Source organism: Pomacea canaliculata, linkage group LG11 (genome assembly GCF_003073045.1).
Source record: "Pomacea canaliculata isolate SZHN2017 linkage group LG11, ASM307304v1, whole genome shotgun sequence".
NCBI classification, from domain to species: Eukaryota; Metazoa; Mollusca; class Gastropoda; order Architaenioglossa; family Ampullariidae; genus Pomacea; species Pomacea canaliculata.
In genome coordinates, this window is record NC_037600.1 from 15545728 (window position 1) to 15565208 (window position 19481).

General features: G+C 36.8%; 2 protein-coding genes across 4 annotated transcripts; both read right to left on the minus strand.

Moving 5' to 3' along the window:
- Window positions 1-3388: 3388 nt before the first annotated feature.
- LOC112574778 (kyphoscoliosis peptidase-like) lies at window positions 3389-16026 on the minus strand. Of its 3 annotated transcripts, none has more exons than XM_025256050.1 (11): window positions 15954-16026; window positions 15325-15407; window positions 14259-14375; window positions 13367-13596; window positions 13029-13247; window positions 10097-10453; window positions 9260-9827; window positions 8122-8419; window positions 7706-7956; window positions 7093-7272; window positions 3389-6977 (listed from the first exon to the last, which is right to left on the minus strand). In XM_025256050.1, exons 2-11 carry the CDS (start codon window positions 15331-15333, stop codon window positions 6921-6923), a joined length of 2286 nt encoding a protein of 761 aa, XP_025111835.1. In that variant the 5' UTR covers window positions 15334-15407; window positions 15954-16026; the 3' UTR covers window positions 3389-6920. The 3 variants fall into 3 exon arrangements, with proteins under 3 accessions (XP_025111835.1, XP_025111836.1, XP_025111837.1); XM_025256051.1 differs by lacking the exon at window positions 15954-16026 and adding an exon at window positions 15718-15770; XM_025256052.1 differs by lacking the exon at window positions 15954-16026 and having other exon boundaries at window positions 15325-15678.
- Window positions 16027-17316: 1290 nt separating this feature from the next.
- On the minus strand, window positions 17317-18376 carry LOC112575790. Its single transcript, XM_025257813.1, has 2 exons — window positions 18318-18376; window positions 17317-17993 (listed from the first exon to the last, which is right to left on the minus strand). Exons 1-2 carry the CDS (start codon window positions 18374-18376, stop codon window positions 17411-17413), a joined length of 642 nt encoding a protein of 213 aa, XP_025113598.1. The 3' UTR covers window positions 17317-17410.
- Between the last annotated feature and the right edge of the window lie 1105 nt (window positions 18377-19481).

Below are 19481 nucleotides of genomic sequence, written 5' to 3' on the forward strand. Positions count from 1 at the left end.
TTACCAACATGTCGAATTTCGGATGCACAGCAGACCGGATAAGGACATCTTGCAGCTATTAATTCTGTTTAAATAGGTATGTGTAGAGCGGATATTTGTTACAAAAAAGAAATAAATGTAAGTAATAACTGAAAGAACAATACTTACTTGAATTTGCCCAGAGGTACAGAGATGTGTTTCATTCACAAGCCTTATATAGGTGCAGATATTGATATGTTATTTCTGTCTATTGACTTATCCTAGTTAAAGCAAACCATCCGACTTAAAAAGTACTTCCAAATAACATTTTGTTTGTACACAGATACGTTAGAACCACAAAAATTGCCGTGAGTATAACAAGGGTGAGCTGCTATAAAGACAACACATTGTCATGATCTACTTAAGTTTCTACCACTGGCCGCAGACTTCAGTGACATCAGATGTAAGCAGGACAGTTTGTATCTAAGTTTCACCACCTTCCAAAAAAATAGAATAATTTTCTCATTTCGTTACAAGATAATGACTGCGCTGTATGTTGTTAGACTTTCAACAATGATTATCTTAATTTTATATTGTTCACTCTCTATTAAGTCTTTAAAACATGTCAGCGTGCGACTGTCTTTTTTGAGAAAATAGAACAGAATGAATCACCGTGGTGACACCTGTGTGCAGACAGGATGGGGCAGCAGCTGCATATCGCGTTACTTATGACAAGTGGGGTGGGGAGAAAGGGGTGCAGTGGCAAATCAACATGACCTCTTGTCTGTCACGTGTTAGCTACGTAGTTATTAGATGTAGCTAATTAGCAGAATGGTGGGAAGTGAGTTTCAACAATGATTATCTTAATTTTATATTGTTCACACTCTATTAAGTGTCAGCGTGCGACTGTCTTTGTTGAGAAAATAGAACAGAATGAATCACCATGGTGACACCTGTGTGCAGACAGGATGGGGCAGCAGCTGCATATCGCATTACTAAGGAGAAGTGGGGTGTGGAGAAAGGGGTGCAGTGGCAAATCAACATGACCTCTTGTCTGTCACGTGTTAGCTACGTAGTTATTAGATGTAGCTAATTGGCAGAATGGTGGGAAGTGAGTGTGTAGTATGCTTAAACAATCATGAAAAAGGACAATCCTCGAATATGAAGATTTAACATTGTGGTTGATGAAGAATCATAGTCTTCGCACTGGGTTCTCGAAAAGGAAGGTTGGAACCGAGATCCGTTCAGATTCTCCGCTGTGAGTTTGTCCAGGAAACTGCCATATTTGGATTTGTACCATCTTATAAATTTATTTGGAAAACTCGCAATAATTAATAACATTATTTATTTATACTGAATTGTCTTGTGTTAGTTATTGGGGATACCCGCTGACGGCTGCAACCACTCGTTCCTTCTAACAACATTAAAGCAGATAACAAATATGATATGACACATCTGTGCACCCCGGGGTAAACAACTCAGGAACAGTTTGATCCTGCCTCGACATTCCAGTGTAGTACCTACAGGTATGTACCTTGATATCGGGTATGACACCCGTGGCCTTGCGAGGACCTTGTCAGTGAAACCTTTCAACCTTTCGGTTCGCTCGCTGGCTCAGTGGTGACGTGATCGGGAAAATCAGATGACTAGTCTCGTGACTAGACTCCACCCAAACATAGTAACGGACAAGGACAGTCTACAAAGTGTGTCAACAGTGAACATACCTTTAGTCAGGATTGTTGCTAACAATGTTTTGACTTGATCATACGTTAATTATGGTAAAACTGTTATTTTTGTGCCTCATTCTGAAACAAAAGTTTCCTGTGCGACTGGTGTTAACACGAATCTCTCTTCATTTATTTTGTGTTATAATGAGATTTTTTTGTTCCATCGCAATGTCCTTTTAAATGGTTGGTGTTATGTTTACTGTAGTAACAGTTGTAAGATATGCTTCCGGATTTACCGACCTATTTAAAGCCATCAGTTAGAATGTATAAGGGTATCAGTAAAAAAGATTTGTTTAGAGGAAAACTGACGAATCACAGAGGAGAAGATAGCAGTGTGTAATAGTATAAAGGCCTTAAAGCTAACGAAAAATTCAAGTCAGCAAACGATTTCCGTTATTGAAGACAACAATCCTTTGTATATATACTTATATGAGATAAACAGCACTATAAAGTGTATCTATACTTATATGGCAAGAGCCATAGTTTTGCTGTATACAATTCTAACAAACAGTGCGGAAGTTCAGGTGTGAAGTCAGCTAGTACATGTCTATACAGGTAGGAGTTTAATTTTAAAGTCATATCATTGTCATGTAGGTATTGCAATATATAGAGGCACACATAATGGCGGTGGCGTTTAAAGAAGACGAGGTGTGTAACTATTCAAACGATTTGTTTAATCAAATCTGTGTTTCTCTCAGCAGTTATGCAGGAGGAAGATTGAGTCACCATACTTGTTTGCGAGATCTTTTTATACTAAACACTCGCAAAACACATCGATCCTGCCTCGACATTCTGGTCAACTCTGTGTCAGCTTTTGCGATGACCATGGTCGAGTCAGCGCAATTTTTTTGTCTTGATGGCTCAGTGGTGACGTGATCTGGAAATCAGGTGACTAGTCTCGTGACTAAACACCAACCAGACACAGCAAAGGGCAAAGGAAATGTACATAAGTGCATTGTGTAAGTGTGTGTGTAAGTAAGAGAGGTACGTCCGTCTATTGGTACCGCAGTGTTCGTCTCTTCTTTTACTCCAAACTATCGCCAACGTTCGCTCGTCAATTATCAGGTCCTCAAGCACATTAATGGCTGACAGTCTGTCAGGAGACATCCACACTAGCGCATAGTCTCGACGTTTTTTTCTTTTTAATCTCTTGTGGAAAAGACAGCGGCTTATAAGGATTTATTACCACAAAAGAGAGCATTGATGGCTAAATTCAACTCTGAGAATAAGGTTGTTTCTTCCTGTGCAGCTAACTTAATCTGCTCCGTCAGTTATTCTCGGGATTGATTTATTGGTTGATTGACTGACCAATGTGCAAATTTAAGGATATGGAGATTTATATATTAGTTTATATTAATTTCTTAACGACATTCATTTTGTTTTAATTTTCCCTGTTCTTCACCTCCTTCTTGCTACCAGTAAATGCATTTTCAAACTGTAAAATGTTACGAATGCGGAAAATGGGAATTAGTATATGATTGTATTTATGATTTTTACTTCTTTACCCTCTAGACTCCCATTAACACACTTGATGTTGGGCAAGCGACCCGCACAATGTACTCCACCTTGCTGTCCAGCATGCTATAACAACTTAAATTAATTTTAAATTGATCTGACAATTTCCGATAAGAAAAAGATAACAAAGGAAAGGCTAAAAAAATTGACCTTAAAATCAATAAATACATTTTAACAAGAAGAACACAACTTTTCCTACGGTTTAATTTTAAACTGTCCATCTCATTTCCGTTTCAACTACTATAAAAGATACTCAAGTCTACACAAAGACAGAGTAGGTCATTTTTAAATGTCACAAAGCTGCAAACATCGCCGGCAGAAACTACAGACGTGCAGGTATTAAGAAAAACATTGTAATAGACCGGAAAGAGTTTTAATTAATATCAAAACAAGAGAAAAATAAGATAAAATTATTATACTGCAGGTTAATGTACTCAGATCACACAGTATAAACTTACATGGTGTATACAGAAGATTCTGTCAGTCCAGCAGACCTTATTACCTTAGTGACCCCAGATGTGAGAAGTCAGGTCAGGGTGTATGTAGGATTCACCATCCAGCCAGTAAGTAGTAATTAAAATTGTTTACTTTTGTGATAAGATAATGTCTAAGCTATAATTTGTTAGCCTTTCAATTTGGACTTTTCAACTGCATTTTCCGAGAAACCAAGAGAACAAAGATTATTGTGCTATCAGTTGAATGTAGCTCACGCGTCCTACAAATATAATATTAGGGTAAAGCAGATACGATGAGCCACTTACTCTGACTTTTCATCAATTATCACCCCACATATCAAGTGTACCTTCAAGCTAGAGGTAGGGGTGGATAGTGAAATCACTTTGGGACTGTAGAGTCACATGACAAGGTATACACATAAGCGAATCACACAACCAAACAACCAGTATTTAACTGTTGGTGTACTACCCTGTCGAAATAAAATTTTGCTCCTTTTATCGAGCATAAAATTACTCTTTACGAAAAATATTAAAAATGTATAACAGAAATTATTTGAATTGAGAAAAAGCTTGGTGTCCCTGAAGTGCTACATAACCTTTCATACCCTGCATGGAGAAGATTTTGTATGATCATTTCTATAACAGATATAAAACGAAGTTAGATGAGCAAACAATTGAAAAAAATCGTTCCTAATGCATAATATGGGTACATGTATCGTGGATTAATAATCCGATGTTATTTGTACTCCAGAATAACAACAGATACAGTTTATAAAGAAATCAAGGTTTAGATATTTAAATACATAATAATTAAAACATAATAAATTCACAGTAACATTTATCTCACAGTAAAGTTATGTTTACACAGGAAGGCGAAGGCGAATCGTTCTGGCTACAAAACAGCCTTGAATACAGTAATTATTACAATGTACACAGTCCTATACAAACAATACTTTAAAATAATAAAGAAGTACATTGTTAATTTGAGGAAAAATATTAAGACATTTTAGGCGAAAAAAAAAAAGCAGAAGTCGGAATTTTCTGTAATCGTGGCATGAAAATAATATAATTGACATTAATATTTTATGGTACGTGATATTTTATATCCTTATAAAGCCTGTTGCACAAAGGTTTGATTGTTATACAAAACATCGTAGTGGCTCGAGATTAAAGCAATGCAGAATGCATAAAGAGTCAAAAATTAATTGTAAATATTGAAAGTCTCAATCAAAGATCAACCTATGAAACCAACAAGAACTAGAGATGGAAGCGAAAGCAGCTTTTCGCCATGCACAGGGAAGGAGATCGTTTTTCTTAGAATGTCACTCTGTGCCAGGTGTATTGAGTGCTACTTTTTACCTAGTGCAAGTTTTAATTAGTCTTCTGACAATGACAAACCAGCAAAAAACATTGCAGTGTAATGCTTACCAAAAACAGCAAACAAAACTTGCGGTCTAAATAATTCAAAAATGCAGTGGAAGAAAATTCAAAGTACTGTGACAATATTTTGAGTTTTAACGAGATATGATTCCGAGCCCTCCAGTCTTAACATGAAAATCAGGTCAGTGGTCCCAAAGTATTTGCACCCAAACAAACAATTGTAATCATAACAAAAGTAAGTATAAAACATATGGACTCCTCAAGGAAAACATCTCAGTCACATGTCGATCCTGTCTCGACATTTCAATCTGCTCGAGTAAATGCCATTCCGGGTCAGCTTTTGCGATGACCTTGTTCGAGTCAATGCAATCTTTGGGTTTGCTGGCTGGCTCATTAGTCACGTGATTTCATCATCACGTGACTAGTCTCGTGACTAAGCACGAATAGTCACGAAGTTGTTATCTCTTGTGGAAAAGACAGTGGTATGTGCGGATTTCTTATCAGAATGAGAGCATTAGTAGACAAAGCTAAAATGAGACTGAGAATAATGATGTTTGTTCTTGGGCAACTCAATCTGTTCCGTCAGTTATGTTTCGGATTTATTTATTGGTTGATTGACTGACCAATGCGTAAATTAAAGGATATGGAGATTTATACAATAATTTACATTAATTTCTTAACAAAGACATTCGATTTTTATTATCGTACTATAACTCCGATACTATTACTCCATTACCACAGCATAGACAGCATTATTAAAACAATGTGTACGCGTAATTTACAAGAATATGAAGTAAATCTACCAGTGAATAGCATCACAATATATCACTTTACCTCGGCTAATGAAACAGCATTTAACCTAAAAACAATCTGGCCATTCTAAACATTCTCTGTAAGGGCAAGTTGACAAACAACAACACTGATATCTTTTTCGAATCAAACATAGATAGTCACAGTACACAGATCATTCTCACTCAACCTGCTCTAATATAAACACTTAGAGGCAACAAGAGAAAAAAATTACAATTAGGTACAGATTGATAATATACTGATAATGTAGCAATGCCGTTAAACCAAAGAAACAGCGAGAAAACAGTGAGTACAGTGGTTCTTAAAACATGCAGCGATTATATACATTATGTGGGTCAAGGAATTTTAACTTGTCTAAATGATAATATGAATAGAATAGAATAGAATAGAATAGAATAGAATAAGCACACATGTAAGTTATTTTCATGAATAAAACCTGTAAACAGTCAAAAGTGGAGTAATAGTCTATATTAAAGACAAAAGACAAAGATCTTTCAGGCTGTTGCTGATAAACAAAATCGGGTGTTGGTAAGAGATAAAGTCACCTAAATAAGTTGTAAAATTCTTCCAAACAACAAAAACAACGACACTCATATCATTCTCGAAAGAAAAAGCTGCTAAGCTTTAGCCTGTTCTGTGATAAATACCCAGAGGCTAGAGATCAGAAGTAAAACATAGGTACAGTGAAAAGAAACTGCACTGATTCTTAGAACAACAATTACTTGAATTTGAATAATGTGGAGAAATTTTAACTTGTCTAAATGGTGACACAAAAGAAATATAATATAATCAGCACAAAATGCCTTTTTCTTCTCATGAACAATTCGCTGTAGACAGTCAACGAAGGCGCCATAGTCGGTATAAAAGCTAAAAAACAACCTTTTTGTAGGCTTGAGTTGATAAACAAAACGAAATGTCAGTAAGAGTTAGAGTCACTGAAATAAGTTGTAAAATCCTTCCTGAAAAATTGATTAAGGGTCAGTCTCTCACCAAAGCATTTATCACTTGGTCATGAGAAGGGGAGACAAGTCACAGCCTCTGTCTGCATCGTTGATGTTCTTCATTCTGTACGGAGTTAGTTTCTCCTTTTGAGACTTCCTTTAGTTCGGTAAAAGGTGATCTTCTCCATGCACTGGAAAAGTAAGATGTTACAAATCATTTTCGTATGACTCTGTGGTATAAAATTGTCTAGTTTTAAATTGTCTAGTTTTAAGCATTGTGGTCTGAAATACAGTTTGTGGACTTACTTGTTTCTTGAGTGTTTCTATTGACCTGTACTCGGCAAACGTCCCGACAGCTCGTTCCAGCTTCTGTTCTGCCAGATCCACCCGCTGTCGGGTAAGCGAGGACTTGTCCAGACTGTTTACATTATTTATCAGTTGTTCTTCGTTTGTTTCTTTCAGTTTTCCATTGATCTTCTGCCACGTCTGTTGAAAGCCAAAAAGTTTTGTTTCTCAGCCACTAACTGGAGCAAAGAAAACCTCTAAAGCATCCTTACGTTGGTATATTAAACGCAGGCATTAACACAGTGACTCTGTGCAAAAGCAACAATAGAATTATTGATACAATCTTTTATCACTACTGTAAGCAATAAAACTACATTGTGGTTCAGTAGTGTATTTCTTTGTTTCATTTTAACTGCTGGTATCCCAAAATATAACTCTTGAGAAAACGATGAAGAACCGAAAAGATGAAAATGAGGTGTACCTGAGCAGTTTTAATCACATTTCCCGTCTTTTTTGATACTCAGCCTGAACAACTACACAATGATTTCAAGGGTATACCGTATCACCATGCAGCCTGTGCATTTATATATGTATTTATGTATTTATGTATATATTTTGTACACCGTGTACTCACGTCAAGTTCCTCCTCGTTTTCTCCAATCAGAATGAAGGCTGCAACGATGACGTCACAGACGTGGTCTGGAGGTCTTCCCTCAGTCGCCTCGTCTTTTTTCCTGAGGGACTGCACCATCTTTTTAATTTCTTCTTGGCCGTCTTCAAACCAAGCCTGTTCCCGAGCCATTTTACTGACACAGGTGTTGTCTATTTTCTTGAAGCATGCACGGAGTTCCTCCAAGTTATTACTTTTAACGGCCTTCTCCATTTCTGCACAGATAAATTACACACAAATATACATACATACCCACATCCACACCGGTGCAGAAACAGCCACGTGTACCATCTAGCTGAGACCCTAGTGTTATTTCTGTATGTCTATACAGTCCACACAAAATCAAAAGATTTATTTAGGTTTAAAATACTTCTTCGTACCCTCCTGACACAATGTCATTAGAATTTTCATGGCGTCCTCAATTTCTCTTTTGTGGTGAAGGTTTGCAGCAATGCAGTTTCTGATGCTCCGATTCAGCTCATTGAAGTTTCGTTCCTGTGCAGAAACACGCACTTCCTCTGTCATACGTTTGTAGCACTTTTCCTTTTCTCGTATTTTTCTGTCTAATATCGGGTCTTTAATATCAGCCCTCTCGTCCCTTGAGGCAATTTTCTCTAACATCTCTGCATCATCGTTGCCAACAGAGACCCATGCATCTTCGTAGAACTGGAGATTTTTCTTTAAAAGAGAAATATTTATATTAACACAATATGCTATTCATTTTGAATGTTCTGTAGTTTAGTGGGTGTTACAGGTACATTTACATACGGTGCAAGCCAAATTAAAGACGATATTATTGTTATGTTTTTAAAACACTTTGAGACCGTATCTGTTAAAATTCTTATTATTGTCAAGAAAAGACTATTGCGTTGATCAAAAATATCAGCGTGGTCATGGTGACAAAGAACAGAGAATCTCACATATGTGCCATGTAAAACATAATTCTACACGACACAACAAAGTAATATGCGTTTCGGTCAAATACCATGTCTGAAAATATTCATTACACTAGACTTCTCCTGGTAGTTGAATATGCATTACACAAGCATTCATAACAGAAATTTTATGAATACATGTAAAATGTAAAGAGAAACACAAAAAGTAATAATGACATAAAAACAATAACATAAATTTTCATTTTTACTAGCTTGATATTTATATATGACTAATAGTATTATTTATTTAACGACAGATACTATCATTTTATTATGACTTCTCATACAGAGTACTGTTTTTTTACCAAACAATATAATAGAAGCATAAAAATTAGATAAAACAGACTCTAAAAGCAATGACTTGTTACTTCAAAAAGAGACCAATTCCACAGGTCAAATTATTACATATTCTGAAAGCATGATTTTCTAAGCTTTTCATATTACAAATACTCGTAGATAAGAAGACAAGGTGATCGGCTAAACAAATTATACAAATTATACACTATTTATTATACCACGTGACAGCATCATTCGGAATGTCAGTACAATCTGACACGTGCATGAAATTCTAAAATAGAAATACCTTTGTGTCTTCGTCCCTGATTACTGCATTCAGTGTTTCATCGCTGGTTAGCAAGTAGTTCAGAACAGGAAAATTAAACAAATTTGTTGTGGATTGATCATTTTCTTTTCTGTTTGTTATAGTATCGACTTCAAGGGAATATTCTGGTTTCGGGTCGTCTGCCGGGAGTCTCACCGTGACCGTTATGTTATCGCCTTTTCGCTCCACGATGACGTTGTCCCGAAGTTCTTCCGGTGTACGGGTGGAGTGGATCAGTCTGGCCGAAATGTCCACGTGATCTCTAACCTTGAAGCGCATACAGATCTCGTCACCACTTTTGACAGGCACAACCCCTTCCGTGTGGGAAGCCTCCGACAAACCAGCTTCAGCAGCTGCTTCACCAAAGCCAAACCCGTTTTCTGGGCGGGTAGGGAAGGGATGTGTGTCTGGAGCAACATCATCACAGACGATCTGAAATTCGACTAGGCGAGAGGTTGTATTTCCATGAGCTCCTAGTACTCTAAATTTGTATGTTCCTTTTACTGGAAGTCTGACCAAAAACGAGTCCGTCTTCTGAGTCCGCCTTATTCTGGAAGAACACTGTTATGTATTAAATAAACAAACGGTAGCTATTGATAAAATGATTTTTCTCTTTCCAGTAAGCTACGAACTATTGCAGAGGCTAACTCTATCTAAAGGTTAAATCTTTGCTAGATATTTTCAAGATAATTGCCACATTATGCAACTTTTAAATATTTTTTGTGGTCTTTTCACAACTGATATAGTGACAAAAGAAGTATTTATTTTTTGACCTTCCTGTGCGATATTTCTTGTGAGATTTAAAAGTATTATCCTTACATAGTTACGTAGAGTTCCGTTGGTATCTCCTTTGGAAATTTTCTTCCTGAACGACCTTCGTCGAAAAGCAAACTGTACTTCAGTTTATAACCACCTCCCTGACTAAACATGTCAATCAAACACCATCCAGTTGTGGACTTGATCACGCACATTAACGGGTTGGTCAGCTTCCATCCAGACGAAAAATACGGACTACGCAAGTGAGGCGACTCAACGAACTTCTCTTGTGTCCATGGTTCAGTCAACAATTGCTTTTCTTTGTCATATGGATGACAGATGTAAATCATCTCCTCAGGGTCAGTCAGGAAATAAAATTCGTCAAAATTGTGCTTAGTGGTACCGGCATTTGCTGTGAGACTAAACAACAAATAGTAACATAATGAGAAAACTTTCAGTAGAAAGTGTGATATTCTATAAGTATAATTGACAAAATCTTCAAATTAGTTAGAGATCAGTAAGTTTTGCCTCGCCATATTATCATTCCCGAATACATTAATTGTATGTTATGTTTGAAAACAAAGAATGAGTCATTAATTAATGGGAAACAATAAACAAATTTTCTTGCTAATAGACTGAATGTAATCATGCAAACAAATATTTCTTGTGTTCTTCTAAGTAGACAATTCGTATTGGTTTCAGTTTGAAACTATGAACCATGGCAAAATTTCAGAGATCTTCCGAAAGTTGCCAGGAGATATACATCACAAAAGGCAATAGCATAAGAAAGTTTTACTGTTATTGTTCTTTTAGAAGAAAACAGTAAGTCATATTTAAATTCTAAATTATATTCTAATAAAATATGATCTTGTTTGGTACTTTACGTTTTAATATATTATGTAAAAGTATTTTTCTTAATTTCTGACTTTTGACCTTTGACCCGATTTCTGAATTCTCTGGCCCTTACAGTTACTATCTTTGATGTGAGCTTACTACAAGAAATCAAAACCTACAATTCTTAAAATTAACACTCCGCGAATGTTTTTAAAAGTGCTCTTTTAAACGGTGTATCACATATATTTGTCTTTTTTGTAAGTTAACAGTTATAATTTTTCTAAAACACCGGTCACAATTTTGCTTTGCAGGCACTCAATGCTAAGTAGTGAATGGTTTCGCTCGGCTCTGTACCTTCGTGGCGTACCGATACTAATATTATTAAATGCATCAACAGGGCTTCTGCTAAGGCTAAGTTCTTTGGGGTCCCAGGGACCCCTTCTTCAGATTTTTAAGAGGTCCCAGGCTAACTCTAAGGGGTCCCTTTACAAAGTTGAAAAAACTCCAACAAATCAACATACTTTGTTCAACTGCCTTTCATGCACACAAAGCACTGTAATGTCTAGTCAGAAACGGCGAGATTTCTGTGCCATGAAGAGTGTGCAAGCATCTGTAATAAGCTTATGAGCTCACTGTACTTGGGGTGCTCACTTTCTTTCCGTTTCTGAGACGATGATTCTAACCACGCTGTCAACGACATCTTGGAAATAGGTTAATGGAACTCTTCTCGGTAAGGGAAAAAACTCAGTGCAAGGGAAGTTACTCTCAGCTTATAGCAGACAATAGATTGGGCTACGATGTCAGACACTACACTTGCCCAATTTTGTATCTGTTCTTCGCCCATTGACGAAAATTGAAGGGGTCCTCTGAACTTTTAATGCGTACTGTACGCAATTTTTTGCGTGAGCAGAAGCCCTGGCATCAATCTGATTTTTTTCAACACGAACAATTTTTATTCATTTCAAGCTTACAGATGTAAACATTTTTGTTTTACAGTGTTTCATCTCTAATTATCAGTTTAAATGTTTTTTCTGTCTCTTACAGTTATTTTTAATGATTTTTTGGAAATTGGTGGATTTCCATGCGCAATATGGTAATGTGACCTCGTTGAACCTGACATAGCGAAAGAGTTAAAAACGGTAATGCTAAATAGAAAATACATGAATTTGGACTGCTAACATTTTCAACAGTGAATTTTTTTATTATTCTCACGTCTACTAACAGTGTTGGAAATAAAAAAGGTAAAGTTTATCCCCATAGCTTTTTTAGATCGCTGGGGGTGAGGTGCTGGAGATCTCACTTTTCTCGGGGCCAGCTTTTACTTGAGGGCGATGCTCATCTCACCCTCAGTCCTTTACCTTCCCCAACCCTCTCTGGAGTCAGGTATCATTGCCGCCAGCTGTCAACTGGGGAAAGTTTGCTGCGCTAATAGGGTATTGAATCAACGTGCTCTCAGTTTTGACGGTAGTATGCAAACGTAATTAAAAAAAATCCGATCACTACGACTATACACAAATACAAAAGTGAAAAAAATAAAGGAATGGAGGCGTGCAGTCACAGTACAGTCCACAATGCTGTCAGACATGCTCATGAGAGTCAGCAGCCGTCACAGCTCAACACACTATGTGTCAGAGTCCATGTATTTAATTTAACACGAGTACACCGACATTATAATACAGAATAAAAACAAGAATAGCTCTGTTCTAACCGAAAGAACGAAATGGGTTTGTTTTATACTTCATCCTCATAGGTTCTTATTTTTCTGTTCCTTCATGTACTAGTTTCTGTATCAAACGCTAAAGACTATATAATCAAAAGTATGCGCTATTTCCAATTGTACATTTATGCTGTTTTTGCTGCTGATGCTAATAATGCTAATACCAAAGGTAGTAAGGCTATGGATGGTAAGGCGGCGAGAAGGAAAAGTGACGGGAACCACCCTTAAAAGAAGACGATGGCCTATAGAGACGTGTCTATCACTTCGACCTTAAAAAGGACTGAAAAATGTTAAGAGGACGACATAGACCTTACACTTACTTATCTTATCCAGCTTCTTTGAAATGTAGCACAGTTTTATCCTTTGTTACTTTTGTCGATTTAAAAAATAATACCCGCCTATGAATTTTTACATGTAAATAGGAAACAATCTAATAAAATTTACCTTTCACTTTTTGGTTTTCCAGAATCCTCAACCAGCACAAAATTTTCCTTTTGGTAACCACTTATTACTACAAAGGCCCAGTAAGGAAACACGAACCGCCAGCTGTTTGCCACGTAAACAACTGCCCAGGTTCCTTCTCCGTTTATCTCAACATCACCTGTCTCGTAGTTTACACCTTTTACATTGCCGTTTACAAGAAGGCATGGGATTCTTGCAGCTCTGTAAAATTAATACAAATTTTAACTTAGAAGTGCTAGGATGACAGCTGTATATTGTGGACAGTACTTTTTTGATTTTACGACGCGAGTAAATATTAAGTTAATGATACAAATGATTACCTGCACATCTTGGCGAACATTTTATCGATTAAACTATTATTTTTTGATGCCTCCTGTATGTAATAGTCTGGACTGTTGTTGTCTTCGCATCTGCCTGTCTCTTGTCGACATCCTATGTTCTGAGCGCCCATCCACACAAAAATGGCTCTTAACTTGTGTAGATCGGAGCTCAAATGACTGGTCAGGTGCTGGACAAGTTTGTCGAAACTGTCTTTTGGTGAATTGAGTTTCTGAAACACGCGCAAAATAAGGCATTTGAGAATACGGTATAAATACTTAATATAAATGAGGATCTAACATCTTGTTTTTGCTGTATCCTCTTTCACAAAAATGCAGAGAGGTTGTTGATAAATTGTTTTTGTGACAGGTTTCTATGCAATGTCATCAGAGGAAGTATTTGAATTAAGTTGTTACGAGCAGCAGGCAGTGCTTTGATTGAACCACATCTCAGGGAACTATGCGTTTTAAGAATTAGGGCAGCCGCTCTTTTCTTGTTTTTTTAATTTCAGATGACGGTTAATAAGAGTTTGAAAGCGTTTTCTACATGAATCAATTTTAGATCGTTACCTATACCGGTGTTTTCGTCAATTTTCTCAAAGAGACACAGCTACAATGTATAGTAGTTAAGCTTGAGTGTGCATTTCTTCTGTGTTTATCTGTTTTCTATCTACATTTTTGGACAGTCCGAAAGGAGTAGGGAGATCACTGTACTGAGCAACAACTGTTTAAAGTTTATGTCATCCTGTGAAGTGAGGAAATCAGTGCTGCAAAAGTTTGGAAGTAAATTACTTTGTTGGTCATAACAAATCAATTAAAGTGACCATGAGTTTTTGAGTTTTGCAGGTTAGAACTATCTTCTATTGCTATTAATAGTAATGTTTCTTATTTGTACCGCCCGAGCGTCCTTGTCCACCTCTGTGAAGTCTTCATTTTGGAGTAGTTCCTCCTTGAGGGTCTCCGGTGGACATAGAGGTGGGTACCAGTCCTCGAGCTCCCATAGCTCCTTATCCTTTAGACAGAGAGATTAAGAAAACCTTAGCAAAATATAAACTATTCTTCTTCTATTATACTGGTTGAGATATAGCCCATGAGAATGTTTCCACTTCTCTCTCATATTTGGCACTAAACGTATCAAGTCTCGTCATCCGTTCCTTTGTAGACTTCTTTGAACATGTATTTGTATTTACTTTTACTTTGTTGTTGTATCACTTATCAATGAAGGTGTATTTTTAATACCGTCTTTTTCCTTTTGGCTTCTTTGTCGTGTTTCCTCCACATCATTTTTTTGTCAGCATGGGAAATTACATCCCAGCAAACTACACGGTGCCCCATTCCCCACAAAATAAAGTAGTCACATTTCGACTCTCTATTACTCACTGAATTTTTCATTTCTGCTAAGATCAACTGGCAGAGGTACGATGAAGTTTTAAAGAGAGGATACTTATCATAAATGCTTTTGGTGCAAAATATTATCATTAAAGTGCAAAGACAATTTAGAAAAAGATCCACCACCGCGACACGTCATTGCGTTTAGCCATTTAATATTTAACTATTCATCATGTCAAATAAAATTCCGTATTTGTTATTTGAGCGGTGAGTACACTTTAAGAACACTTTATATTTCAGTGTTGTATTTCAGGCTAAAGACGAGATTCAAGCACTTGATCCAATATTTGCAAATGGAACTCAAGATCTTCCATGAAGATAGCATGGTTCGATCAATTTACTTTGGTTGTAGTATAATGTTGAGATTTGATGTCAAGTTCATTATTTTCCTTGAACATAAATATATATACTGCTTTATGGGCTTCACCCCACACACTCCTACACACACACACGAATCTGCACACACGCGCGCGTACACACACACACACACAAACACACTTTTTCCCAAATCATATGAATATTAACGGTATAATTATTAAATGTACAAAAATAACGGTCACATGACGTCTGACCTGATTCATCTGTGAAGTATGAGTAAACAAGAACTCTCAAACTTTTTATACTTCCGCCAGTGGCTTCCAGATATAATGCTGATCTGTCATCAGAAAATAAATCTTTGTTAATAATAATCATTCTTCACTTAAATTGTCTCCTGTAAAATTCTACTTTACTCAGGGTGTACTGGAGGACGTTTGCTGCTACGGGTATCAAACTGTCGTTGCATTGGGTTCGGACTCCATTGCTCTACGTTATCGGGTTTACCAACATGTCGAATTTCGGATGCACAGCAGACCTGATAAGATCATCATGCAGCTATTAAGTCTGTTTAAATAGGTATGTGTAGAACGAATATTTGTTACAAAAAAGAAATAAATGTAACTAATAACTGAAAGAACAGTACTTACTTGAATTTGCCCAGAGGTAGAGAGATGTTTTTCATTTAGAAGCCTTATATAGGTGCAGATAATGTTAGCTTATCTCTGTCTGTTGACATATCCTAGTTAAAGCAAACCATCCGACTTAAAAAGTACTTCCAAATAACATTTTGGTTGTACACAGATACGTTATAACCACAAAAATTGCCATGAGTATAACAAGGGTGAGCTGGTATTAAGACAACACCTTGTCATGATCTACTTACGTTTCTTTCACTGGTCGCAAACTTCAGTGACATCAGATGTAAGCAGGACAGTTTGTATCTAAGTTTCACCACCTTCCAAAAAAATAGAATAATTTTCTCATTTAGTTACAAGATAATGACTGCGCTGTATGTTGTTAGACTTTCAACAATGATTATCTTAATTTTATATTGTTCACTCTCTATTAAGTCTTTAAAACATGTGAGCGTGTGACTGTCATTTTCAAGAAACTGTCGGTGTCTTTTTTGAGAAAATAGAACAGAATGAATTACTGTGTTGTCAAACAGCATGGGGCATCAGCTGGATATCGCGTTATTAACGAGAAGTGGGGTGTGGTGAAGGTTGTAACCGAGATCCGTACAAGTCTGTTCAGATTCTCCGCTGTGACTTTGTCTAGGAAACATCCATATTTGGAATTGTACCATTTTGTAAATTTATTTGGAAAATTCTCGATTATTAATAACATTATTTATTAATACTGAATTTCCTTGTATTTGTTATTGTGGATACGCGCTGAGGGCTCGGAGTCAATTAAAGTATAATTAGCAATTTAGTGTGAGTATGCATGTACCAGTAATTGGGGTGAGTCGGTAAATCTGTCACGAGTGTGATTCGCTCGAGGCAATGGCAATCTAACCTCTGACCATCTTGGCGTGCTCAATCCCCGGTGTTAATGTCTACTGATAAATATTAAAGCTCCTCGTTTCTAACAGTGTTAAAAAAACCTTTAAACCTTGTTTTAGAGGTTCATGGCGAGAAAAAAGCAAGAAAAATCAATGTTTAGCTTTGATTACGGAAGCTGTTTACAAAAACCGAAGAGGAAATCTTTATCTTCGAGGGCTGTGGGGTATTGCGTGAAGTGGTTTACTGTGCAATTTTACTAACAGTTCTTCTAAACTCGCAACTAAATTCCAGGTCAGGACCCTGCACCCTACATGTGCAGACTGCCTCTCCTTGTGGATAATGTTTCCAGTCACGTGTTGTTTCGTAAAATTAACAGACATGGAATTTCCAGAAAGTAAATATGTCTAGAGTCATGTCACTTCAGATAACTGGGTTGATTTTTGCTCTTTTTTGTCATGTCCCCCGATTTATATTGACTTCAGGTTTTGTTCTCTTTGCAGCACCGTAACCTGTATTTCGACTAATGTATTTGACTATGCCAATGTCGTTTCCACCTGTAGACCCCATCTTCAAAATCTCTCGTTGATGCGTAGGATGTGGTCCTAAGAAACATTTTGCACACCTGTTTCTCCAACCCTTCTGTGCATCAGTTCATACAATGTACAATAGTCTATACAATGTAAACAGTTTATAAAGTGTACAACAGTCTATACAACCTACACTAGTCTATACAAATTACACCAGTTTATACAGTGTAAACAAGTCTGTACATTGTACAATAGTCTATGAAGTTTACTTTAGTCTTTACATTGGCTTTGTTGAAAACCTCGGGAAATCAGCTTGCAGACCTCTTCTGTTTTATCAACGAGTCTTTCACACCCTCACGGATATAGTCGAGATCAAATGAATGTCTGTAAACTACTTCCGGTGTAACAGACGGCAGGACAAGAATTCGCTTTAACGATGTGACGTCACTCATACCCACGTGAGCGGCGTAGGACTCCCTGAAGAGATGTTGGTACAAAGTGATCTGCCTGTAGGGTGGCAGGCCCGGGAAGACATCTCTAAACAGAGGCAGGGTGTCCACATAGCCTGTCACCTTCTTCTCCAAGTCCTCCATCCTGTCACAGGATTTGGCGGCGTTGAAGAGAACGAGACAAGCAAACCGTTTACAGTTGTGACCAAACAGTGTGACAGGCTCATCGCCTAGAAACTCCAGAAACTCAGCCAGAGCCTGGTGTATGGTCACGGCATCCACCTGCCTGTCCTTATGATACAAACCACCTTCAGCAAACTTCAGTCCACTGATGATTTCTGCTTGAACCTCAATCGGCTTTTTTAGACATCGGCTCTCTAAATCATTTTTTACAAGATTTTCAACTTTCAAAAGTGTACAGTTTGGGTAGGCTGCTATAATTCTGTAGGAAAAATAAATGGACTTAATATATAAAAATATGACTTAAGAAAGATTATAGTTTGTATTTTTTAAAGCCCATCGTGTTTGAATCAGTAAAGAAAATGACCTTATTTTATGTATAGAAATTTGTCTTATAAAATCTGTTATCACGCAAGAGAGTATCGACAGACGACACGGCTACAACCACTCGTTCCTTCTAACAACTCACAACATCATTAAAAACGTTAAAGCAGATAACAAATATGACATGACACATCTGTGCACCCCGGGGTAAACAACTCAGGAACAGTTGCCTCGACATTCCAGTGTAGTCGAGTACATGTACCTTGATATCGGGTACGACCTTTCAACCTTTCTGTTCGCTCGCTGGCTCAGTGGTGACATGATCGGGAAAATCAGAAGACTAGTCTCGTGACTTTAAAGTTTTAGTTAGTCATCTGACAATGACAAACCAGAAAAAAACATTGCAGTGTAATGCTTACCAAAAACAGCAAACAAAACTTACAGTCTAAATAATTCAAAAATGCAGTGGAAGAAAATTCAAAGTACTGTGAGAATATTATTTGTTGTAATGAGATATGATTCAGCCCTCCAAAGTCCTAACATGAAAATCAGATCAGTAGTCCAAGCCAACATTTTTCAGAATAAGTTTAATTTTTTATCATCATCATCAATATTTGTATTAAATCTGAGGTCTCTTACACAGGTCTCTTAGAAGCAACAAGCGAAAAAAATTAAACTTAGGTACAGATTGATAATAATACTATTAATGTAAGCAATCGGCCGTAAAACCAAAGAAACAGCGGGAAAACAGAAAGTACATCTGGTTTTAAACATAAGTGATATACATACATTTTAATTATAGTGGATCAAGAATTTAACTTGTCTAAATGGTAATACGAAATAGAATAGAATAGGCACACCATTTAAGTTTGTTTTCATGAATAAAACCTGTAACAGTCAGACGTGGTGAAGTAATAGTTTTATTTAATTAAAGACAAAAGACAAAGGTCTTTCAGGCTCTTGCTTGATAAACAAAATCGAGTTGTATAGAATTTTAACAATAAAGTCACCTAAAATATAGATAATATTAACTAAAAAGAATGTAAAATTCTTCCAAAAACAATGGGGGCAACACCACTAATATCATTTCTCGTAGAAGTGGTGAAGGGAGGAAAGAATGAAAGAAACTGCTAAGCTTTAGCCTGTTTGTGATAAATACCCAGAGGCAAGGGATAAAGAAGTAAAAAAAATAGGTAATGTGGGAGAAATTTGTCTAAATGACTGACAAAAGAAATAAATATATATAATCAGCACAAATGTCAGCTTTTTCATCTCATGAACAAATCGCTGTACACAGTCAAAGATGGCGCCATAGTCGGTATAAAAGCTAAAAGAAAAAAACTTGTTGAAGGCTTGAGTTGATAAACAAACGAAATGTCAGTAAGATATAGAGTCACTGAAATAAGTTGTAAAATCCTTCCTGAAA